The sequence below is a fragment of the Corapipo altera genome, unplaced genomic scaffold, assembly GCF_003945725.1.
Source record: "Corapipo altera isolate COAL_440 unplaced genomic scaffold, ASM394572v1 0, whole genome shotgun sequence".
NCBI classification, from domain to species: domain Eukaryota; kingdom Metazoa; phylum Chordata; class Aves; order Passeriformes; family Pipridae; genus Corapipo; species Corapipo altera.
Genome location: NW_020884872.1, coordinates 54129839 through 54156289, shown reverse-complemented (window position 1 = coordinate 54156289; position 26451 = coordinate 54129839). Strand labels below are relative to the sequence as shown.

Here is a 26451-nt window from a genome sequence, read left to right as displayed (position 1 = left end):
ATGCTCACACAGAGTGAATGTTACATGTTTGTGAAGTGCTTGTCCTCAACAAGTTATACCTACCACAACATTGAGGTTCTTCCTAATGCTGTCACTATGCCCAGAAACCTTGTCAAAAGCAGTAATAGTAATTGGAATTTCTCCCACAGTCAGAGGGACAACTGAGAAGTAGGTTGGTGTTGCAGAGTTTCCCTTAGCCACCAGTGGCAGCTGCACAGCCTTCTCTGTTGTCTCTGCGGTGCACAGCTCCTTCACTGCATCCATCTTCACTGTTACCTGAGGGGACAAGGCAGTGTCTGAGATCAGTCTTAGAGCATCACTGCACAGGAAATATACTCCAGCTTCACTGGAGATAAGAGATAAAGGAGATCTCCGCTGGAGATGAGAATGGGAAGTTAGAAACAGGTAAAACAGGAGACTAGCTTTTGCTTAAAAAGGAAAGAGCAATGAAGACATTTTGCAAGATATTGTTTTTCACTTTGCTCTCCTGAATTTACTGTTTTCTATTTATAAAACGGGAAAACCTTTTCATCAAGAAGTGATTGATTGCTGGCACAGCTTGTCCAAAGGGTTTGTGGAGTCTGCCTCCTTGGAGATATTCAACATCTGACTGGACAAGACCATGAACAACCTGCTTTAACTGGACCTGCTCTGAGCAGCAGGTTGGACTAGCGACCTCCAGAGGTCCTTTACAACCTAAATTGTTCTATGACCCTTTAGTGTGTTAACATTCATCTAGATTGACTAGGGCTGTGAATATAAATTGGCTAGTATTTCTTCATTATGCTGAATTTGCAGTATAGTTTTGGCCTATCCTCAAACCACAGGGGAGTAAGAAAGATAATACATTTTTAATATGTCCCTCTATACTGTCCAACACAGCTCAGAAAATGCTGGTCAAACAGCTGGCTGAGAGATGGGAAGAAACAGAAAAAAGAGCATCAGCCTTAGGATGAGAGAGGTCCCAAGTTCAGTGACAGCTGTGGCTGTATGGAGAGCTGCATAGTGGCTTTGCATTTTTTGCACAGAGTTTTGTGGCTAGCATATCAGATTGTGTGCTCAATTTACCTCTGTACCTTGAGCATCTTGTGAAATAGCAGCAGCTGGTTATTGCCCAGATTACCAGTCAGTTAAAAAGTAACTGATTGCTTCAATGAAGGGGAAGAAGTCATACCCAAAGGCAAGGAATACAGCTGTGTAACATGGTAAATAAAATCTGTTTTATACAGTAAGTTTGATTAGCAAGTAGAACTGGATCCTGTCCTTGGGAAAGCTTTCAAGATGGTAGCGTTATGTCTGGGCTGTAGGAGGGCACTGAAAGGTGGCCAGGTCATTTACATTAAATTACTACACAACTACAGATTTAGCTAGCTAGGAATGTATGGTACAGCAGTTGCTGGTAACACTACCTGGAGATCATTGGGCAGGTAGTTGTAAACCACTGCTTTTATTTCTAGTTGCTCGTGTCGTCTGACTGAGTACGGTAATCTCAGGGATACAAAAAAGTCTTTGAAAACCGCAAAGGTGTGGGGGTCAGCTACACAAAACCCTGGGATGAGAAAAAAAAAAAAACACAAAGAATGAGTTGAGAATTACACCCTTAACAGCAGCTGATAAGAAGTTAAACGTCTAATCGAAACTCATTGCTTGAGCTCTCCTGAAGTCAAGAGTAGGAGAGAAAAACAGACATATTCAGAAAGCATTTCAATTCATCTGTACTAGAGACCCATCTCAGGGGTAGATGGTTTGCCCTCTGGGGTCACTGCCATGATTTTTGATACGTAAAACTTGGCAGGAGTGTTTGTAACTTTTGTGAGTGAAACACAGCCCAGTTTTCCTGCAAAGGCCATGTTTAAAACACAACGACTTTTCCTTGTTTTCTGAAAATAAACTCCGTACCCATCACTGTAACCCTGGATGAGACTCCCTTTCCATAGAGGAGTGGTCAGTACCAGAAGGACCCCTTGTCCCTCCTGCATGGTCCTGGTCTACTTCCAGGAGCTCCCAGAGTAGCACCAGGAACCTGGGCTCTCTGATGTCTAGCCCTTGCTGGTTCTCTGCTTGTTTCCTGGTGCTCTTCTCTTATTTGTCTTCCTAGAGATCACAGACTTTCATGCTTTGATATGGCCAGAACTTGGTTCCAGAATTATTCAAAGAAAAGCGGTGTTTACTACCGCTATCTTTCTTGTGGCTTCCTGGCCATGTGGAAGCTAAACGAAAGTGTTTTATAGAGAAAAAAGAATAAGAGACAGTTTTGATTGTGTTATCCATCCTCCCTCAGATCCCACTTCATGTTGCTTTTATAACTATAAATCTAGCTCATAACTTCTAGCTGGGCTTTAATACGGCATAAAAGAGTGAAGGAAATATGATCAGAACACTTTGTATTTGTTCAGTACAGACTGTTTTACTCTGTCAACATAACATTGTGTTTCTCTTTTAAAAACTACACATTGTCTATTCGTTCATACAAAGAAACCAAAAAAATGCCCAATACTTATACCTTTTTCAGGAGATATGCTTATTGCCTGAACTTCCCAGGTAGTTATTGAATCAGGAGCAAAGTTTTCTACACTAAGAAATAAAAAATAAAATATATTAGGAAGGATGTATAAAATGTAAACATTGTTATTTACTGAAGTTTGAGTATTGTAAGGAAAAAAAACATATTCCATCGGTTGTAGAGACAAAGTACTTGCAAATATTCTGAAGTCCTCTGCATCAGAAAACATGTAAACCTGATATTTACATATATTTTACTGTACAAATTTAGACATATTCACCTAGTCAGGAAGTACACTACCTATGGTTTCCAGGGTTTTCCACTTCTTCAAAATGCCACCACCAGCTCTCAGGAAAATAACTGCGCAAGCTGACAGAGGTTTCATCAAAGAATTCTTCATGATCGCTGTTTTCTGTAAAACAGGAGTATGGTTTCTGTCTGGAAGCCTTTGGCTGATGACCTTACACTGTCTTGCAGGGAGTCAGTTTGTCAGAGCATGACAAATACTCTGAATGAAAATATTTCATCTGTGTTTCATCTTCTACATTACAAAAATACGTTGAAAAAGGAGAAGCACTGACCAAATCTTGTCAATGAACAAAAGATAATTCCTCTTTCCATGTTCAGTAACTATATGCTACCAAATGAGAAATCAGTTCCCTTTAGTAATACATAGCAAAGATGTTCCTGCTCTCCCATATTTGTGAGAAATTGTAGCAGAAATTGCACTTAGAAAGGGATCATTTTCTATGCCAAGAAATTTTTTTTTTTTTTAACATGAGATAAGATGTAACATGTGGTCAGGGACAGACTTTGGTGAGTTGAAAGGAAGAAAGAAACAAAATTATTCCTGGTTAAAGTGGTCCCTTCTCATGAGGAGGTGTCTGGGAGGTACTCAGGTGTTACAACAGTATTACCACTAATAAAATAGTCATGAATCTAAGACCACTTAGAGCCCTGAACGCAGACAGCCACTCACTGCTCTGTTGTCTGTAGCCTCCCTGGGATTTGGGCAGGGGACAACAGCTCCTCCACAAGGCTGTTCTGGGCTAAAGTGATTCCTGCCTTTTCTCACCCCAAGAAGTTATCCTGTCCCACTCCCACGTTCCCAGTGTACAGGTGCGAAGATGCAATGCTGATGTGAAAACTTCCTCCCCAGCCCCACAGCACTAAACACCCCTTGATCCTCCCTTGCCACCATATGAAGTGTGAAAGAAGTGGCACTTGTATGCCACTGTTCTTTACGTCGTCGTGCCAATCCCACTCTGTTCCTCCGCTTCGCTTCCTTCCTGAGGGCTGTGGCTTTCTCACAGCAGTCCTGGAATGCGCTCCTGCATTCGCGAGAGCCAGACACCCTTGTTAGTCTTTTTGCACAAGGAAACCTCATGGGATTTATTTTCATTCCGTCTTGACAGCATTTTTGCAGATCAGTGTTTTGGTATTTGCTGGCTGCAATACAATTAAACCCCAGAATTATTGCTGTGTAAGTAGCAATAAGTGTAAAGGTGTTCATCATGCTCACTTCTGTCATTAACATTAGTTTCTATTGCAACAGTCAAGCCTTCAGCCAGGGACCTGTTCTCCATCCTAAAAACAGTTCACAAACACAGAAGGAAAATACAGGCCCTATAGCATCCTAAATATTCTGTTCTAAGATTTCACTTCACAGTCAGACTGTGAATTAAAAACACCTCCTTGGCAGGCTGAAATTAGATATCTTAATAGAAATAGCCATGGCAGTGTTTTCCTTCTCAAATAAAGAGCCTGATTTCAAAAGTAAGGAAGATGCCAGTTTCAAGCTGTCATGTCTTCCAGCAAGGAGATGTCAATTTGTGTAAAATTTTTTTTTTTTTCCAATTTAGACCAAATATTATACTAACTCTTCTCTTAATTGAAGCACAAAGTACCAAAATTTTAAAGCAGAATATCAAGGAAAAAAAAAAGATATATGAAACATTTTCTGACCATACAAATAACTTTGAAAAGCCTCAATGTCATGACTGATTACGCGACATCTTATCTAGTAGAAGTACTTCGCATTTGAGAGATTGTAAAGTCGTGAATTATTTTCCATTTGCAGTTTTTTTGGTTTAGTTAGTTGGGATTTTTTTTTCAGGTTTCTTTATTGTTTAGTTGTTTTGATGAATGATGCATCAGGTCACACAGCATAGTATAAACACTTGTGCTAGGTTATGTCACTTAATGCAAGAATTGGGACTAAGAATATCTTGGTATCCTTTGCTATGCCATCACTTCTTGCTCCCTTAGATCCCAGCCAGATTCCTTTGCCTTCCCCTGCTAAGCCTTTCAGGCCACCCAGATGAGCAGACATACCAATTCCTGACATTTTCTTCTGAAAATCCAAAGATCTCTTCTGCCTTCTGGTGCCGTGGAGGCATTTATATCCTGGGAAGGTAGAACAGAAGAGTTTGTCACGATAAGATGACAGGAACAGCCTGATCATTCACATCATTCAAGAAGACTGATCTTAGGACCCATCTCAGGATCCATCTCATTCACAGAAGACCCACAGTTTGTGAAGTTACCTTCCAACCCTGACCAACTGCTGCCTGCCCCATTGGAGGTGGTCACCAAAGGACCATCATCTGGGCTATCTGACTTTCCAGCATCCAGTGCAAGAACAGAAGAATAAAAATCCAGAAGCAAAGGAGATTTTACAACATCACAATAAAATGTTTCTGGTTTTTAAGCAATCAACCTTGCCAGATCTACAGTGTAAACAAACATGTAAAGTAGAGGGCAGATTGCACTTACCTTCCCGAATGCTGGATTGAATTGTATCTGATAAAAAAGCCAGACCAACATCAGTAAAAACTTGAACATTATTTGAGCCACCACCTGCAGAACATCCAAGATCATACGAATTCATAGCATTAAATACCTGCCAAATAAAATAGTACGGATGTACTGTACAGGCTTGTAAAGGGTTTATATATACATTAGAAAAATTCTTGTAGCCTTTGATTCACAGAAGCAAGGCAAACTGGAGGTACAAGCTGCATTTGGAAACTGAGATTAGAGCTGAGGAATGTTTTAGTTAGGAAGTAATTTCAAGCAATGCTTTCTTAGTTTACAAACTTGTCTGCCATTGCATGAAAATTCCCATCTTAAATATACCATTCATCTTAAGTAGACAATAAATTGCAAAAGAAAAAAACATTTTCAAGTTTAGCAAATCAGTGTTTAAGCAATTAATAGCCATTAATTACATTTTGATCCTCACATTAGTCATGGGAAATTTTGTTTGACTAGTAGATACAAAATTTTCTTCTTAGAAATATCTTACTTTTTTGGCTGTAAGCTTATTTTTCTTATTCAGAATAAAAACTGCTTTATCAACCACAGCTAAGGCAACTTTTCCCGCATGGTCCGTTTCAATTTGTAAATTGATGATATCTGTTGGTTCATATATCTCTTGTTCTGTTCTCACTTTAATCTAAACAGAAAAGATTGAAACAAAAAATATTTAATTTGTTAATAAAAAGTAAAGACTCTTTGGGCCAGGAATACTGTCAGCTGTGATTGTCAGCAGTCAGAGGCTGGGGGATGTTTCTGTTTTGTGGTGCTTCTGCCTGAGATCCTGTGTTTTGGAAGATGGAGATGCAGATATTTCTCACTGAAGGAAATCATGGGGAACTAAAAGATAGGTCTTGCAGAATTATTGGACGCTGACTTTCAATGACAAATAAGCACCAACGGGAATTAAAAGTACGTGTAAGGGATTTGCTGAACTAAGGTCTTCAACATAATTTTGTTATTTTCCAGTGGAAAAAAAATTGCCATGAAATACAGGAAAAGACTAATTAATGTACAAAATTAACTGACTTAAACCAGTCTGTAATAAAACTACCTGCTTTCTGTTGCACACTTGCATTTTTTAACATGACTGGTTAAACTCCGATCTGGTTCTAATGTAGACACTTCGTGGTTTAGGAGGGAGTAGGAACGGTTATTATGAAACTAATACAGAATCCTTAGTAGATATGCCAGCTTGACCATAACTGACTTTTGTCATTGTATAAATGAAGAATTCGTTTGTGTTTTAGAGATAGATAATTTTTCTTGAAAACTTTTTTTTTTCCCAATAGACTGTCACATTCTTATTCCAAAACAAATATTTTCATTGTAAAATATAATTTTAGACTGCTGACATTTTTCAGCAGTTGTGTTTCATGCTATTAGGAAAAATTCCTGTCATGTATTTTCATTTTACCTTATGATCCCACAAAGGAGGAGGAGGAAAGTGAAAGGAAGGCTTAGAGGGACTCTTATTTTACCCACACTTCATTTTCTAATTTAAACTTTTTAAAAGTGTTTTTGAAATGCTACAAAATCTCAGAAAATTACTTTTAAAAGAAATCAAAAAGCCTGAAAAATTACTTTGAATTTGTTTTTTTTCCCAATACGTGGCTTCACTTTCTTTCGTGTGGCACACCTTACTACAAAAAGACAAAGTTTAAAGTGATTCTGCCCCTCAACAATTCTATTGGTGTTGCACTGCAGATTTCTAATATATAGACACTCACATGGGGGGCTTTATCTCTACAAAACTATATTCTTCATCTCTTTGAGGCACAGCCCCTCCTGCAGAAGAAGGATATCTCTTCTGTCACTCTTGAAAGCCTTTCTGCCATCACTCTTGGGAGTCTTTTCAAGCAATACCTTTCAGCACGAATCCCTTTTTTTCAATAAAAATGATACGTCTTTTACTTTTGAACCCCAGGCCTACCTGTATTTGCTCTGCCGATAACCTATGGTTTTGTTTTCAATTTGGAATAAAATAACAGAAGCTACAAGCTCTGGAAGTACCTTTCCTTCACAGACATCCATAACGTCCACCCATACAGAATCGGCAACAATGTCTTGATGGCCCTCATTTGCAATGAAGTAGTAGGCTAAAAAGCGAAAGGCAGGCACCATCTTCTCTGTGATTTTAAGGTTTATTATTTTTTTTGAGGATGGGACCCTTCCCAAAAGTTCAGCTTGTCCCTTTGCCACAACCTGCAAGGCAGAAACAAACATAAATAAAATACTGCGAAAATACCCTAGAATGGGCATTATGTTGCATAATTTTACACATATATATATATGCATATATATACATAGATATAATTTTCTGAAGGGATTTCTGTTTAAAACACATTCTCTTCTAATGGCACTTAGTTTTAATTCTTAACCGGTATACAAGTAAGCTGGAAGAGACTAGCACACAGTGTGATGGTGAGCCTCTGCTGCAATGGTCTTGTGGCCCAGGTTTGAACACAAATATGCCACCCTCCACTCAATCTTACAGTTTGAAAAGAGGTACTCAGATGTCAGTCTTATCTTTGTCTTCTACAATGACTGACCATCACCCCAAAAAGGATATCAGCTTTATTTAATCTGTAATCAGTACTGAATCTTTCAGATGGTGTGAAAAGGTTGGAACACCATCCAACCTTTTGGTTGGTTTCATCCAAAAAATACTGTTCAGAATAAAATATCACAGCCTTTAACTGATTTCAGCCCATCTTTCACTATTTAACTCCTTCTTCTCACACTATGTTAATTATATGAAATTGAATGGAATGAAAAACAGACACAGTGGCAGGACTGACAGTGTTCTTCCCTGAACAAAACATGTGGAATTTTCCTAAACACACAATGAATGGGCTTCTGGAAGAAACGAAGACATGCTGCAGCCTTCTCTGAAATCCTCGCTGCCCTCATTTAGATGACCAAAGTTTAGGAGAGAGCCTTGCTGCTGCCCTCTAGCAGTGTCTCTCACCACATCTCCCACACACCCTGCCTAACCAGCACTGTCTTCCCAGAGCCTGGCAACACCTGTGCTAAGTCATCCAATGAAAATTAACCCACAAATCTAAACTTAACTCCTAGGGATACAATTAATACAATACATGAGAGTCTTATTAAAAATAAAAGGGGACTGGTGTCTGTGCTGTTTATCATCCTGGGAAATTTAAGCTGCCAAAAGAATTAGGATGAAGAGAGGGAGAAGAGTATTAAACACATTTCACAGCCAAAAGATTCACTCCTGGACTGTACCCATGAATACATTTGTCTCCTTCAGCAAAATAAATACTGTGCATTCCTGATCACAGGCTGAGTAAGATGGTTTCCTTACTTTTCTATCTACAGATCTGCTTTTCAGTTACAGAATGTTATGTAGGGTCGTAACAGCCGATGCCTTCAGTATCATTCATGAGAATATTTGTAGGAGATAACACTGACCTACTGATTAACTAAAACCAAAAGCAGGTAATATGGAGCCATGGTAATACAAAAATCATATATTATTTGTGAAAAAACCCAGTAATTAATTATAAAAGACATTTTTTATATATTCAGCGTCCCCTAGAAGAGGACTAGATTTCCTAATTGCAGGGTCAAAACCTTATGTATATATATAATCCGTCCACAACAAGGTGGGTAGTTCTGTAATAGCTGGGGGAAAAAAAGAAAGCATTTATGGGAATCAGACCTATAAAAACAATGTTATGAGGAAAGAATACAGATTGGAAGGAGTGTGAAAGAACAAGATCTGGATTAAGAGAAATTTGGATTAAGATAAAATTATTATAGATATCATAGAAGTTATCTGCCTGGCATTTCAGCTTTCAAAGCTGTCAGTTCTTTCAAAAATATCCACATAATTATGCAGACAAACATTACCCCATATGGATCTATTTGCTGTAGACTGCATTAGAAACTACAGACTAAAATTTATACTTACGTGTCCTTCTTCAGGAGAAAAATTTACAAAGATTTGTGTATTACATGCCCCAGAACATATATAAATATAAGAAAATAATAGAATTATAGAAATAGTTTCTGGAAGGGACTTATGGAGATCTCTAGTCCAACTGCCTGCTCTAAGACAAGACATCACCAGTTTAAGGTTAAGTCAGATGTGGTTTTTCTCTAGTTGAGCGTTGAATTTTTCTGGAAAGTTCCTAAACCCTCTGGGGAATCTCTTCCAGTATTGCATTCATCATTAGTGAATAGATTTTTCCAAAATGAACCTTCCCGGCCATAATTTTTAGCCTTGGTCCCTTGTTATATTGCATGGCACCACCTAGGAAAGTTTGCCTCTCATTAAAGTTTGAAAGTTTGTCTCTCATTATGTCTGTAATTTCTCTTCAAGTAATTTTAGGTTACTAGTAACTCACTCTGAGTCTCTTCACTAAACTGAACAAGACCAATTCCTTCAGCTTGTCTTGGTGGGTCAGGTGTGCCAGAACACTGATTGTCTCACTTGCCCTTTGCTGGATATTAACAACTTGATAAATATTCTGAGATGTGTAATTCCTAAAAGAAATAACTGATATGATACTATTTTGTTTACCATATAATAGAAATAGTCAATCTTTCCACTGCCAGACTGATGAATGTCATTCAAAGTGATGTGTAAAGTATCTCCAGGTGCCACAACAGCATGCGGGATGCTGATGCTTAGGTAGTTTGGGGAAGCAGACTGGTATCTTTCAGCTCTGATACTGGCTTCAGGTGATTCTAATTTTTCTTTTCCCTCTTCAGCCTTTACCTATCAGGGAAGAAAAAGACAGAGTGAATCAAGTGTCCTGCAGGAGACAGTATATAGTGTCACCATTAATTCATATCTTGACAGATTATTTGGAAAATGCTGTGAAGTGAGATGAATCATTGCCAAGACCTCATTAGCAGAACCTGTCACCAAAAAACAGGATTTTAATTATTTTATTCTCTCACCTCATTTTGTCTCTTGTTCCATTTTAATTTGGTATCTTTCATTCTTGGCTCTTCTGAATGAGAAATAATGCCTCAAAATGACTCAAAAGTGATTTTGTACTCAGATAAGTTTTTTCCCATTTTATATTGTACACTTAAATGAACTCCCTGAGTGGGCAGATGTAGCCTACTCTCTGAATTGCTCAGGACCTTTTCCTTCACCCTCTTTTCATAATTTCCTATCATTTTCCATGGTGAGACCTTACAGTCCCATTTCTGTTATTCATGCCAGGAAAATGAACATCAAAACACTGAAAAAATGCACCACTATAACCAACACGTGTATCCCCAAGGCTCTGATGTACCAGAGTGCCTTTCATGTCAATGAGACATCCCTCAGGCCCCTGGTCTCTTTAAAATGTCCTACACAGTCTGAATAAAGCTCTGCAGATGGTGTAAAATATGATGTTCCACCCTCTGTGCTAATTTACTGAAAACTGATAATTTTCACAGTCATTTGTAATTGTGTTCTGAGTTCTTCCCAGTGGTATACTTTTAAACATGGATGTCTGGGTTTTCTTTACCATTATTTCAAGCCTTTGAGCATCTGTGGGGATGTCAAATGTAAGGGCGATTAGGCCCTCTTTATTAGAGAGTGCAGTCTTCTTCATTGGGGGTTTTCCAGGCAAGGTAATAGTAGCAGTGACAGGTAGGGAGCCAGCAGGAGAACCATCAACCAAAGTGACAGATGCCTATTGGAAAAAAAAAAGTTTTTGTTACTTAAAGGAAATCCTGGGTTTAAAAAAGGCTTACAAATAAGAAGGAGTTATTTTTATAAACTCAGAAGAAATACAAAAGTGTACACATTAGTGTTCAAAAATTTGAGCTGTGAGAGAAGGGGGTAGAAATCGACTCAGTCTGGACTCCAGCTAAGGTAAAAATCTGTGAGTAAGGATTAAGAGCTGCCCTAGATATTTACTTGGCATCTATTTGGTCTAAGCTGATCCCAGAGACATTTGTCTTCAGCTATTATAAGGTAAATTTATGACTTTAACTTGTAGAAAACTCTGTAGAAAAACTTGAAGATGTGGAGTTTAAAACAGTAAAAATTTCAATGCATTTTTTAAAAAACATAATATGCTGTTTTAGTTTTCAGAATTCTAATTTGACAAGGGACTAATTTGATACAATATTATTTATTTAATATTTTGATACAGAAGTGAGGAAGAAATTGCTATTTTATAAAACCTTGTAGGGCAACAGTACACATTGACTTCCAGAGCAGAAAACCAGCATTTTCTGGCTGCTTGGGCTCTGAGTGTACAGAAACAAGACAAACCAGACACAAACTGTAGGTCTGTGTTGGATCAATTCCTAAAGGTCTCTGTCCTATAGAGCTCCCATTGGATCAGATAAGGGAAAAGGGCAGATACAAACGCATTTCTTTAGAGGCAAAGATACAATCAGCTAAATACTACATACCACAACAGAGAAGGGGGCTCCAGGCACAAAATGCTTTTTGGTGTTAGACAGATCAACAGCATAAGGAGATTTCACAAACTTCACATTGCTCAGTTCCTCTTCCCTCATCTCACCACCTATTAATATCAAACAGTACATGTTGCTATGAGGGCAATAACTACATACTTGCATATAACCACAACATCCCTAATTTCTGTTTCCAAGATTAGTTTCACCTTTAGTAGCATATATAAAGGAAAGTGAAATATGATTCTTACACAAGAGCTTCAGTTTTTAGAAGAGGATGAATAAAAATTCCTCTCTAATACATTGATTGGAACAAAGTACCTGCAAACAAAGGGCACTCTACCCCAGGAGCCACTGCAGCCACACACCTCCCTTTCTGAGCTGTTGGGGCTCCGTTCCTGGGGAAAGGCTCCATCAAAGACTAACACAGAAGTTACTCAGAACTGGTAGAGGGGTTGGGACCTTAGATCTCCAATTTTCTGAAAGATTTTTTTTTCGTTTTCACCTACTAGTGAGAGTTAATATTACCTAATGCCATCTTCTGCAACTTGCAGTTTGAGCAACTGCTTTCCATCTACGATCCTTCTAGTTAAAACAGTAATTCTTCTAGTTAACTTCTAGTTACACCACTACCAATAACTATATCTAAAGAAACTAGTTGCACAACTTGTTTTAAACCAAATGCATTTAGAAACGTGTTTCAACATCCTTATATTCCACTTTAGCACTCTAAGGTTGAAAGGTGTCAGTAAAGCCCACTACCCTTTCCCTGTCATGCATGTAATTAGTACCAAGCCCAGCAAGTACACAAGTGTGAAGGTAGCCTGCCTGTGGCAGAAAGAGGTAGCATGCACAGAGTGGTGAAGAGCATGGCTCACCATGAGGTCTTGTGCCAATCATGATGGCATAGTAACAGGAGTTCTTCCAGCCCCTTTTGCTCTTGCCATAAATGTTGTGGCAATAGTGCATGCTAGCACCTATAGCAGGTAATACTAAAGAACTGCACAGCTGCAATGAATCTGGCTTAATTTTAGGATTTTAAGGAATCCTACTTAATGTATAGGATTTTTAGGAATTTGTGGAATTCTTGTAATTCTAAGCTAAGTAACTAGACTTCTTCTATAGCTATTGGGAACAGACACCTCTGGAGTGCTGTTTAACCCATCCATTCTCTATACTGACTACACAAAATACCTGAGCTCTGATTAGATACTTTACCTTCAGATATCTAAAATAAAGGGGAGCAATTTCCCTATGAAGAAAAAGAAAAATCTTGCCCCTGTTGGAAAGGTCAGCTTTGTCACAGATTCAGCTTCAGAAGTTAGCTCCATTATTACCCGTTACTATCTGTTTCCTAGAAGAACAATTACAAGCAACCACTAGAAACTCTGGAAGGCATCCTCCAGGCTCATGTTCCAGATGAACAGCAAGACCAAGCAATTTGGACTACATTGTGCTTGCGCATATGCCAAGTACCACAGTCTAATAAAATTGTGGGACATAAGAGGACAAACAGGACTCACAAGGGTTAGATCCTCCTCTGCATTGCACTGTGGCTCTAATACATATGCCTCACCTCTAACCTGACAGCTTAGCCAGCTGAGGTACAAAGCAAGCTACGATATCAAGTACAACTAATAAATTTATATATATGGAAGGAATGGAGGTGGCTAGGGCAAGTGATCAACAAGATCTTATGGGGATTAATTTATTTGCATTCATACATGTGTCTGATGCCACTTCAGAGGGACTAGGATATCTCAGATATCCTCACAGAGCTATTTCATATAGGACAGACCCCATAGGACAGTACTCACAGGAGACCTGAGTACTTCTGCAGCAGCAATGGAAGACAACACAGGACCACACAGGGCATTTAAAGTGGTCAGGATATCTGGGTTCAGATAAGTGAATACCACACAAAATGAAGCTTTTGTACAGAAGGGGGTCAGATGAAAGAGGCTGTCAGGCACTATAGCATGAGGAAGCTTTGCAGTAAAGATTGATCCAGTTGCACAAGATTTCCCACATAAAGGATTACAGTAGAGAAAGGTCAATATAAATATTACAGACTGTATCAGCTAAGCCATAGTGTACTCACTTGCAGTTTCTACAGTGGTAACAGCAACATATAAACAAAACCCTTCCAGAGTGGAAACACTCTTCCTTAATTTCTCTTCCAAAAGTAGTGTATTTAAAGTAACTCTTCCTTTCCCATTTTGAATCTAAAACAAAAGTGAAAAAAAAAGAAAAACAAAAAAAAGGGGAAGTGACAACCCTTTACTGGTTTGTTGCCATTAGAAATAAAAAAGTGTTGCTTATATTATCATGGCTATGGTATTGCAGGGTTCTAAGTTTCCAGAATTTCTGACAATATTCAGCTTAGGTACAATAAATCAAAATAGTTCCACCGAATACTTACAGATAGCTGTTGCTCCAGGCCTGGAACAAACACTTTGTTTTCATTTTCATCAATGATGCCAAATCGCACATATGCAGCACCTTGAATTTCTTTCCCATAAGAGTGTCTTTGAAAGGAAGAAAAGCAAGGAGGTGAATTTTTATCTTAATAAAAAACAAGCATAAAGCAGACATATCATTTTATGTTGAAATAAAATTGGAATATTTGTAGGCATCCGATCTGTAACTAATACCTTGAAAACAAAAATTAGTCCCACTCACTTGTAACTCAAACATGAAGACTTTTACTGACCTGTGTACGTGATTTCAAATGCAGACATATATGTGAAGTAAATCATGTTGGCAGAATCACATGTCGAGACACCATCTGACAAAATTTGTACCAGAGTAAACAAAACTTTTTTTTTTTTTAATGAATTAACAAGAGCTTTAGTTGCACAGTAAGGTCTCACACAACTCATCCCCCTCAGAGAGAGCAAGGGAGGTATCCAGTTTCTTTAGCCTGGACGCACAGCTAATTCCTTTGTATGAGACACCTCATGAGAAAAACTTTTGAATTAAGGGATCAGAGAATCATTTCAGGGACTGATATGAAGTATTTAGTTCCTCTGAAGATGTACAGAGACAGATCCTACCTACTGATATTTTAATACATGCATTAGGTACAGTAGACACCCTCTACCCTACATCTCTCCTACAGATTGAGGCAGTATAGCATAAGGTTCATTTGTAAGTGAAATATTTGCCAGATAGGTATCTGTCCAGAACACCCCTGAACATTGCATATAGGTCATGGAGAGAGAGGATAGGGCATGTAGGACATGTTGTACATGGCTCCTTACTCAGGGAAACCCTGGCAGATGGAATCCTCTGGCAGCACAGTGGAGGATGCTACATGTGCTACATGAGACTTATCATGGCCATAGTGTTGTCTTTTGCTTGTGGAAATCCTGCTTTATCTCAGTTCTGTAATGGCTTATTTTTGTTTAAACAAAGCTCTTTCAAATTGACCCGATCAGCAGCACTGATCTATACCAATGAAAGCAATTGAGATGCAGTTCTTATGAAAACTCCATTAAATTCCAGAACTAATAACAGTGGGAAACAGTAGTAAATATACCAAATAACTTTATTACATGCATGGCCAGTTCAGAGAAATAAGTTCAATTATCAGGAATTCCATATGTTGATTTTGATGAAAGTCAGGCAGCACCACTAGGACATTTTCCAATAGACAAAAGAATTATATGCCATTATTAAGACCTAATTTTTTCTTCTTAAATAATTGTGATGTTAATGAGTATTGAGATATATATGACATTTATAAACTCAAAAATGAGTGCTGCAATAGCATAGAGAAAATTTTAGAAAGGATTAAAATTAAAGCCAGTCATTTGATATTACTTCATATCACAGTATCAAGCAATCATGATTAAAGCTAGCAATTCAATAGAACCAAATAAAGAATTGCAGGTGATCAAGAGGAGATTAGAAGAGTTGAGTTCAGCCAAGCAAAAAGAAGTGGATATAGGATTTTGTCTGCTCTCTCAAGGTATGCTGGGGAAGGAAGAACCAGCAGAGTTAAGGGCAGAGAGCAGAAGTCCAACAGGATATCCACTGGTCAGGGATAAATTTAGATTAGAAATAAACCCAGATAAGAAGTAGGGGGAATGGGGGATCAGTATTCCACTTGAATACAGTTCCAGGGTCCGTGTAGCAAATCTAAAGACTGTGCTCTGTTTGGACCAGGTTAATTAAATTAGACAGTACAGTGCTGTTGCACTGTAGCCAGCTGGCAGAGCTCAAGCCATCCCCACTCTATTAAACAGCAATGTGGTCACATAAATACCTTAGGTTGACCTTGGTTCGTGCTTCTTCCTAAAAAGGTTTCAGAAATTGTCTGGGGAGTGCTGTATGGAGGAAGTCAAGCCCTTGCCATGCACCAGCTGAGCCATTGGCAACTAAGCTCTGGGGCTTGGGACCCAGCTGGAACTGTTTAATTGACTGATCAGGTGGCTCAAATAATTTCTCTGGTATCATGTTGAAATGCAGACAAAGTTCCTACTGTATGAGGATAATATCTGAATAAAATAATAATTCATTTGCTGCTCTTAATTTGGAGGGCTTTCTAGAGTCAAACACAAGGTGAAGTATGAATGGTCACAGTAGTAATGATGCATTAGTCACATGCACTCACATAGAACCATAGAAGCAGTAAGGTTGGAAAAACTCTAGCTATTAACCCTGCACTGCCAAGTCCACCGCTAAACCATGTCCCTAAGTGCCTCATCTACATGTCTTCTAAATATCTTCAGGGATGGTAACTTTACCACTTCCTGAGCAGCCTGTTCGAATGCTTGACAGTCCTTCCAGTGAAGAAATTTTTCCTAATATCCAATCTAAACCTCCCCTGGTGCAATTTGAGGCCATTTCTTCTTGTCCTGTCACTTGTTACCTGGTAGAAGAGACTGACCCCCCACCTCACTACAATCTCCTTTGAGGTAGTTGTAGAGAGTTGTAGAGACTCCTTTTATCCAGGCTAAACAAGCCCAGCTCACCAGCTTTGTTACTCTTCTCTGGACATGCTCCAGCACCTCAATGTCCTTCTTGTAATGAGGGGCCCAAAACTGAACACAGGATTTGAGATGCAGCCTCACCAGTGCTGAGCTCTAGTCCTGCTGGCCACACAATTGCTGATACAGGCCAGGATGCCATTGGCCTCCTTGGCCACTGAAAAATGTTAATAATTAATTCCTATTTAACTAAAGGTTACTGTAAGCCAAATGACTTCTATGGTTAATTATTGTCAGTGCTTAATAAAGGCTCAAACTTTGGTTGTATAGACCAGGATTTTTTATTCTTATTTGCATATTACTTTAGCAATTTCTATACTTAGACCTTTCCTCCCTTATGTATTGACTGTCTTCTCTCTTCTATTTGCATCAACTCCTAAGATAGACACAAACTGTGCAATGGTAACTTATCAATAAGATATTCTTATACTATTCAATTATGTGTATGTTTCTAAAAGACAATACTCAAAGAGGTTTTGCCTAGGAAACTTAATGAAATACCTTTATAAAATTATACAAGTTATTCTATGGAATTAGTAAGTTATAAGAATGAACTTCTCTGCTAAAATATCTCCCAACAATGTCACATGTATATTTATATATTATTCAAAAATAATTGCAAACCATTAATGGTCAAAATACTAAAAGTGAATGGATACAATAAGCTTTACAGGTCAAAAATAAATAATCATTATGTAATAAAATATAAACAGTTCACTTTCCACTATCTTGCATTATTGTTACCATACAAAAAAATTGCCCACTGTATAACACTAAATATATTTAATAGTACTGGCTGCAATAACTCTGTGTGATCCTATTCTTGCTTTCGTGCTAAAGAATTTTAAGGGGTATGGTGAATCAACCTCAAAAGCCATGAGGTGCTGATTTCTGTTTTAAGGAGTTGTTCTTAGTGACAGTCTAACACTACTTGCTGATACTGCGTGGTCAGCTCTTCCCTAACACATCAAAATCGCCTGGAAATGAATCTGAGCTTTTGTCTATCTAGGGAGAAATAAACAGAATAACTAATTCAGTATTATGTAGATAATACAGAGTACCTTATTTCAGGAGATGTATTCTTCCATATCAACTATCCAGTGTGTTTGACAATATCCTAAAACCCTTCTCTGTTTGATAGTACTGGTAAATATTAATTTCTGATTTTTAAAGACATAAAAATTAGATTCCTCACTTCTAAATATTAATTTCTTATTTTTAAAGACATAAAAATTAGATTCCTCACTTCTTTGAAACTGAATAGATTTCTGCCAACTATGAAAGAAGACCAGCTGCTTCCACATGCCTGTTGCCGTTTAATAAAATTTACTCCTCTTCAGAAAAAAAGAGAAAAAATGTATCTAGTTCTGATTTAGTCATTCTCTCAACAGGCAGTTTCTTAGTATTTTGACTCCTATTAAACTTGAAAATTCAACAGTCAAGAAGGTTTGAAAGATGTTGATAAGCCACTGCTAGTGTACAGCAAATTTAGATCTGTCAATTTGTGCTCAAAAATACCAGAGCCACAGAGCACTAAATGCTTATTCAATTTCAGTTCAGTCTGATTCTTCAAAAGTATTAAAAATATTTTGATGGGTTAACTTTTCACTCTCTGACTTCCTAAGTTACTCTGTGTTTGATGCCATTCTAATTTGGTATGGGACCAGGTATAACTTATTTTTCATTGAGCCCTGACTCATGATCTGGCCAGTCTGAGAGCTTTGTAGCCATGTCTCATCCAGACCAGTGTTGTACTACTGTGCAACAACAGACATATGTGTAGTGATGGTCATGGAAACTCCTTTGATTAATTGTATTTATTCCCCTGGAAACACTTCTGCAAACAAGCACTAGCTTACAAACTTCATTGGGCCTTGAAAAAATAAATACACAAACTCGAATCCATTTCTACTTGAATTAAATAACACATCTGCGGCTTTAGACTATTTCTAAATGTAAGAAGCAAAAGTATAAAGAAAACCAGGTGATCAGTTTGCCTGGTACCTTACCAAGCAACACAGAGGAAAATCCTAAATAGTCACCTTTACTAGCAAACTAAAATATTCAGAAAATCTTGCTCACCTTAATCACCGTGACTTGAACCCAGGTAGAATTTTATACTGATGTTTCAAGTCATTAGTGGAAACAGAGAGTATGTAAGATTAGTCAGATTCAAGTAGAACCAGAAGTGGGTTAACTGTTAATGACAAGAAAAAGGAAGAAGCTGCAAAGTTCACAATCTACTTATCTGCCTCCTGAAACAACCTGACTCTGAGCACACCTACTTTGCCTCAATATCAAACACAAAGCTTTCATTCCAGATGTGGTAGTATGGCTGAAGTGGGATGAGTTTGACTTCAAAAGATGGAAGTTCTGCATGAAAAAAAGAAAGTGAAAGGTCATGACAAGCAAGTTTCAAACATATCTTAAACTCCTGTCATGTGGCAACACCCACTGAGAGGATGCAGCTGCATTGAGGGGATGTTTCAGTTTGAATCAGCAATGCACTATTGAAGCAAATCTCTAATCATCTTCCCTTGTTCTGCTTTGCTTCATATAGTGGAGCAGTCTTTGAGCCCACAAAATCAATTTATTAATTTATTTACAGTGAAATTAAGCCAGAAGATAAATTCCAACTGCTACTGGGCATTAAGTGCCCTGGACTAGAAGCAGTCTGAAGTAAACCCACCCTGAAATGGGTTGAGTGTGGACATGAGATCCCCAGCATCAGCTGTGTCACTTTGAATTTGCTCCTGTAAAGCCAAACTACTTGCTCCTGTAGATATAGTCAGGGTAATTTGCTTCTGCATGTAGGTGTTTGTGGAGGATGCAGTAGTCTCCACTATTCTGTTACATTCGCTACCTAAGGCAAAACCAGTTTTGTCAAACTGAGATTTTCATACAATCCTGAAGTTTTCTTTTGTCTTTAAGAAAAAAAACCCAACAAAATAACAAACCCACCATAACTTTTACAAGAAGGCATAATTTCAGTGCAAATAAATTAAGCAATTTCTTATCCCAAATTGTTAAATTTTTACATTTTTACTTTTCCCACAGTGCCTTTACCGTTGCTCAAAAAAAACTTCTTTGAGTATAGGAACTCTCATAAACTTCCAGACTGAATTCTACTGAGAGAAAACAGGCAGGTTTTTTTTCATTGTAGTCTTCACCAGAAACTTTAGGAGAATTGCAATGACTTTAAAAGGGAGCTCATCTCATTCTTTTTTTTCTGCAGTAGGAGAGCCCTTACAGTGTTTGGTGAAAAAAGTTAAAAAAGTGTTAAAAAAGATACTAAATCTGTATATAAATAAAGGTGTTTCTCTTTTTAAATACAAGTAGAAGCCATACAAAACTAGAGTTTTCCTTCTGTGCATCAGAGATAGCAATTATGCACAGAAACACTGTAAAATTTGTCCTTACTACCTAAGTAGAGTCAGGTTTAATCACTGCAGTATATCTTTTAACACATAGTGGTAACTTCATATATTCAAAATGCAAATTTAATATTCTCTTACCATATTTTTTAACTTCAAATTCAGCAGAAACATTAGACATTTCATGTTGGTGAAACCAGGCTTTGATTTTCCAAGTTCCAGGCCTAAAGTTCAGATTCAGCAGAAAATAGTTAATTAGGATTCCTCAGATATTTGATGATGCCAATATATAAATTATCACTAAACACTAATATTTTCCTTACTTTGATCTCATCCCAATCTAATTTATTAATGGATTTCTCTTTGCTAGGAGGAGCCAGCAACATATTTCCAAATGTCCTAGAAAACACTCAAAATAACTGTACGAGGAAGTACAAGATAACATATTTGCAAATCACATGTAACATGTATTACCTTTGAAAATCCTCATAAATAGAGCACTCATCAAATATTTCCTATAGCTTATATTCATTATGATATCAGAATCAACCTAGCATGCAAGAACACACTGAATATTAAGTAAAAGCCTGACTGAAATAATTAATATTTAATAATTAAGATATAATTAATGACACTTTGCAAACTAAGCTCTTGCAGAAGTGCTCTCTTGAATGAAGCCATACATTGGAGCAGATATTTACCCAGTTTTTTTAATTTTCCCTTATCAGGATACATGCTGCTAATTACAGCATAATAACATTAAATTCTGGACTCAGGTCTCCAAGATGAGGTGCTTAAAGGTAAAAAAGATATTAACCACAGGCTCAATCTTTGTCCCATGGCGAGAGAATGACAATTTTGAAAAGTAATTCTAGCAATTCAGCGGTTAAAAATCTTAATCTACAGGTTTTCATACACAAGGTACAGCAATAACATACTCAGCAACGTCGGGTATTTCAAAATGTTCACTGAACACTGCCTTTATTTTCCGATCTGACCTTTTAACCACCATTCCTTTTGAATTCTGTTGAGACACAGAAAGTAAACATGAAATTATGCACCAGGTGTCAAACATTTACATACAAAAGTTCAAGTTCGTATACTAGTCCTATGGAAGAGAAAATTCTTTGCTGACTTTCCTACTTTAATATTCACATGTCACATTTCCCTCCATGCTCCTGATATCAGCCAAAACCAACCAGAAATATCTTACTATGTGTAAATACTGAGAGGAGTCAAAGCTATAGTTTTGCTCTTACATCTTTTGTGCAAGTTATTCATATTTCCTGTGTTGAAGAAGAACTCATCAACAGTGTTTTTGCATACTTACTAGCACAGCAACTGTAACCGTGTCATCTGTTGGCCTCATAGCATTGTCCAGAATGAAGATCCTGTATTTTACTGTTTAACAGAAGAATAAATAGAGTCACATATTTTTTTTTTTGGCCTTTCTAGAGAGTAATTATTACGAGTTGTAAAATGAGTTACTGAATTTGGTATTTATTGCATTTAGTATTTACCGAATTTCTTTTAATAAAAATAAGTCTGAGAAATTTCAAAAAAGAATTGCATTCTCCCATAGGCTTTGCATGTTACCTGACCAGATAACATCTTGAAGCAGGCCCTGAAAATTACTCACTTTTATATTCATTCTGCTATCAAGGCCTGAAACCAAACTCAAGAACTCTGTTTACTTCTGTCTCTTATTACTTAATGAAATTGTTAGGTAAGAAAGCAGTTGTGGTCTTAAAGAGCAAAGGACACTTATTGCTGGTGGCACAAGCAGGACCAATAAGAGTTTTGGTTATTTGCAGGTTTCTCACAAATTTGTTTGCCAAAGGAATGTTGTCATTAAGGTTTTTGAACAAAAAGAAGCAGATTTTGTCTGGCTCTCGTTAGAATGACTCTTTGGCTCCAGTGGCATTTCCACAAGGGTTGCTACAATGCACAGTGCAGACCCTGCAGAAGTCCGGGCTGCGTGAAGGATCAAGTCATTGTTGCTTTTTCTAATCATGCCCTTGTAACATCTATATTCAACATTTAAAATGCAGCATTTGTATTTTAACCTTTGGAACTTTGTGTGTATATAGGCTTGTCTGTTTGAATAAAAATGTAGCCTTTCTTGGAGGACAGGAGGATGCGAGTGCTCTGAACGGCCTTAGGAAGCTCCCTGCTTTCAGTGACCAGCAGAACATATGGTTGATTACTCTTCTTGAACAGGTTCTGTTGCAGAGTCCCTGGTTTGACCTGAAGAGGACAAAAGGGAAAAATCCACAGAGTCAGAGATGAGCCTGTTGACTTTGGGGCCACATAGATGAGGCCCCAAAACAGCTGAAGTGCTTAAATAATTTTATTAGCACCATTCAACAGAAGATTATCAATTATATCTTTCTCACTTGGGGTTATATCTTTCTTCCTAGATGAATATTTCTTTTAAAGTATAGATACTATCTAATCCTTTATTTTCCATCATAGAAATACACTTTCTTCTGTTCAATGGCAATAACTCAAGCCTGGTGAATTTTCTTCAATTTACATGCTTGTTGAGTTCCAGTCACCATGTATCCTGTAATCCATATTATGCTAAAATCTTGTCTGTGAGATTGGTGCTTTACTTCATGCAGTTTTATGTGATGCTTCTAAACACCACCCTCAACAGGAACCCATTGATCTGAAAGCTCAGCTGTTAGCTTTGGGGGAAACTGATCAGAGCTAAACTAAGTATTGCTGTGCTGTTTTCCAACCAACTAGCCCAAACCAGTGCTACTGAACAAAATCCTGCCAGACTTCAAAGAATCATGGCAGAAGCAAAGGATGCAATGCAGGATATAAAGAACTAATCCACTTAAGAGTTAGCAGAAGCAACACAGGCTTTGTTCTGAGACTACATATTTTTAAAGGTTTCTCCTGTTTTGTAACAAGGCCAGTAGTAAGTCGAAGATATGAATGCAGTCGTAGTTTAAGTGATGCAGAACAACAGTGACAAAACAATCAAACTGAACTTATTTTATCATCATGTGACAAAATCATGAGCTTGTTATTTGGGCACAAAAGTGCACTTACAACCACCAGTTAAATTACATTAGGTGTTCTTTTACTAGCTGGTTGGGTGAATATGGTGCAACTGTCACGGGAAATGGTGTTCTGCCACGTGTCTCTAGGAATCAGTGTTGTCTCTGTTCCAACCTATTCCTAGTACAAATCATGTGCTTTTTATCACTTAATGAAAAAATGTACATCACTGTGATGGCAGACTCACCATTATTTTTTTCATCTCCTGGTAGTCATTATTTTCGTTAAGGTTAAAGATGATCCTGTCTGATAGGAGTTGATTTTTAAGCTCATCTTTGAAGTACACAGTAACTCGCACAGGACTCTGTGCTCCATGGACTTGAACTGTTATTGTCTCGTGTGTGCCCAAATGTACCACATTTGGAGCAGTAATAAGAAATCTAAAACAACAGACAAACAGATTGTCCAGTATACTCAGTGATTGTCCAATCAGTACAAATTTTAAAGAAAAAAGCAGACTCTCACAGAATAGCTGAGCTTGGGAATTGTGGAGATCAACTGATCTATTGCCCCAGAATAGAGGTTAAAAGTAGACAGTTTCTCCTTAACTGATCCCCAAATTCTGAACCATCACATTTAACTCCTACAAAACATCAGTCCCTATACATAGGAGAGAAAAAAACCTGCAACATGTCTGAGGGACCACTTATTCAATTTATAGCCTGGTTTAACTCAGACGAAGTTTTACAGACTCGAATTTCTTAAACAAAATGAGGCCATGCATTGAAAGACAATGAATACATATTCATAAATACATATTTAATGTTACAAAGTTATGTATCTTTGTGTATTAGCACTTAGATTCTGACAGCTTATGCTTTAATATGTCAGGAGAAATCAATTTCCTATCTAACCATGTGTATGGGGTTACAAGAAGCTGGTCTTCATTGCAATATCACTGTTTGTGAAATGCAGGAAATGAGAGACCAGAGAAGGTAAGACCACAGCCCTGGGAAGGGTTGAGCTGGAGGCTAAACTGGTTAGAATTTCTTTTTTTCTCTCTATTACTTTCCTTTGTTCTAAACTCTGCTCTGGTGCTTCTTAGCAATTAATTTCATGACCATTAAAATGTAGATCATTATTCTTGCTCTCATTTTTTTCCAGGATATTTTACGCACAAAAATCAGAGAACTATGTCAAAAATCATGTCATGACTCTTCACATATAAGGTCACATACACAAAGAATAGTTCTCAGTTCAAGGAAACTGCTTTTGGAAAAATTATTATTCTGCAAAAGACTTCTGAGGTAAATGATTTTGCTATTATCAGAATGAGTTGGCTGAACTTCCTCTTTTTTACTTTTTTAAAATAATGTTTCTTCTTTCTTAAATGTATAAAATGAATGGTGGGGTATAGCAATCAAGGAATGAAACTGATATTTAATTTCATTCACTCAGAGAATGTTGGTTCTAGCAAAAGATGACACAAGACTTAACTTCACATATGGAAAATAGAGAGTAATGCTTACTCTCTGACATAGTCTACAGAAATTCAAGGTATTTTTTTTTTCCTGAGGTATAGTTAGTTGTGACCATACCTCAGTGAGGTATGGTCACTAGCATACACTGCCCATAATCTCAGCTAGCCAGACCCAGGTCAGATCTAGTCTCAAAGCATCACGCTATTTTTGTGATGTAATGTTCAATTTCACATACCTGATAAATTCAGCACCTTGCGTTTCCCACATCCCATTACCTCAGGGAAAAAAATCTATCTCAGTCCCCCTTTCCACTAAGACTTTTTTCACAGATGACAAAGATTGTGCTTTACTAATGATGAAGTATGTCTCAAGATGCCCCACAGGTACCCCAATATCAAGTTTTTGTGGGGCTGTAGTTTTCATGCTGATGTGGACACTGGAGTTCAACACCAGGCTGCAGGCAGGAGTCTGCACCTGGACGAAACATCATCAGAAAATAAATAAGTATTTGGGGCTAAAGATAACCTCAAAGGTTACCTAATATGGAAGGGGAAGAAGGTTTGAACTGACAACCCAAATATCTCATCAAAGCTCTCCTCTCGGTATGGTAAGTACCTGCAAACATTTGATCCTCGTGGGAAAAAAGAAAGAGTCTCTTCTGCTGTACCTCTGCCCTACAGATAAAGATTAATTTGAAGGACCTTTAACATACTCCACAGGTTTTCTCAAAGAGTAACACCTATTTCCCAAACTCAGGAATTTGTCCAACTAGAAGAACCAGTATCAACACATGTAAGTCTCTGCTAAAATAGAGGATAAATACAGAAAAACACTGAAGCTCTCCCAAAAGTGAAAGCTTTGCTTTCTGCAATGTATAGCTCAATTATAGAGATATTGTTTCCAAAGATTTTTCAATCCAGTACATGTCATAAACAAAAGGTGAACAAACAGCAATAACAGAATGAACAACATGCTTTAGTGGGATATTTTTAATTATTCATTACTAGGTGGAGGTCTCTTCCCTTAAAAGTTCCTTAAAAGGGCTGTTTTAAGCTTTTTACCTCTTACCTATTTAAGATTACACAAAATTTTCAGTGATCTAAGAAACTGGCTTTGTTGATTCTCTATCAAGAGAGAGAATATTTCCTACTTTCTCTTCCAAGGGATAGGATTTAAGAATTGACAACAAAATGTACTTACGATGGTGCTTGCTGTGTATCGGACAGCAGCAAACAAAAGCTCATGAACAATGCCAGCCTTTCCATTGGAAACCTCTACAATATCTGCAAAACAGAAATACCAAAGAGCCACTGTCAATTTAGGTCCATGCTGTAAGAAATGGGCTGATGGCACATTGCAGCAAAGAATATTACCTATCCTGGTTATTTATTAATGACTTACAAATGGTGCAACCAAACATGATGGACCTGCTGGTGATGTGCACATTAATACCCCAGGGACAGACATTCTGGACTAAGACACAATTTTACATTTACTTATTCATCCATTCTCTTCCCAGCTTCAACATTTTGACATGACAGCAACTAAAAGTCACGTGCAGAGACAAGTTTTCACAAATACTGCAAAGGCATCCCAAAATCAAACTAGATACTGTGGCTGAAAGAGAGGCTGTAAAGCATTTCTAAGTGGGGACAAATGCAAGTGACAAGGCCATTCTCTATGCCATTACTTAACCCCAGGCATTTCTGTGGTCCAGCAAGATGAGAGAAAGCCCCTTCTCGTTTATATAGCACCAAAGTAATTGTGCTGGAAATCTCCCTGTACAACACCCTCTCAATCTGTCATGCTTGAAGGCGTTCATCTGCTTTAATTTCAGTGGAAATGAAATTGATGGCTCTATCTGAGCTACT

At 37.7% G+C, this 26451-nt stretch overlaps 1 protein-coding gene across 1 annotated transcript in view; it reads right to left on the bottom strand.

Moving 5' to 3' along the window:
• Positions 1-25927, bottom strand: part of LOC113949197 (complement C4-like) — a 48174-nt gene extending 22247 nt beyond the window's left edge. The window contains exons 1-21 of the mRNA XM_027647485.1: positions 25781-25927; positions 23347-23539; positions 22154-22334; positions 21418-21488; positions 21026-21111; positions 20229-20311; positions 18999-19086; positions 14142-14247; positions 13821-13944; positions 11714-11829; positions 10816-10983; positions 9870-10067; positions 7334-7525; positions 5811-5960; positions 5279-5405; positions 4838-4909; positions 3749-3952; positions 2804-2915; positions 2504-2574; positions 1410-1549; positions 64-276 (exon numbers count right to left, since the gene is read on the bottom strand). Coding sequence (XP_027503286.1) covers positions 64-276; positions 1410-1549; positions 2504-2574; positions 2804-2915; positions 3749-3952; positions 4838-4909; positions 5279-5405; positions 5811-5960; positions 7334-7525; positions 9870-10067; positions 10816-10983; positions 11714-11829; positions 13821-13944; positions 14142-14247; positions 18999-19086; positions 20229-20311; positions 21026-21111; positions 21418-21488; positions 22154-22334; positions 23347-23539; positions 25781-25845 — 2760 coding nt within the window. The 5' untranslated portion in view covers positions 25846-25927. The remainder of the gene's footprint in view (positions 1-63; positions 277-1409; positions 1550-2503; positions 2575-2803; positions 2916-3748; positions 3953-4837; positions 4910-5278; positions 5406-5810; positions 5961-7333; positions 7526-9869; positions 10068-10815; positions 10984-11713; positions 11830-13820; positions 13945-14141; positions 14248-18998; positions 19087-20228; positions 20312-21025; positions 21112-21417; positions 21489-22153; positions 22335-23346; positions 23540-25780) is intronic.
• Positions 25928-26451: the final 524 nt, after the last annotated feature.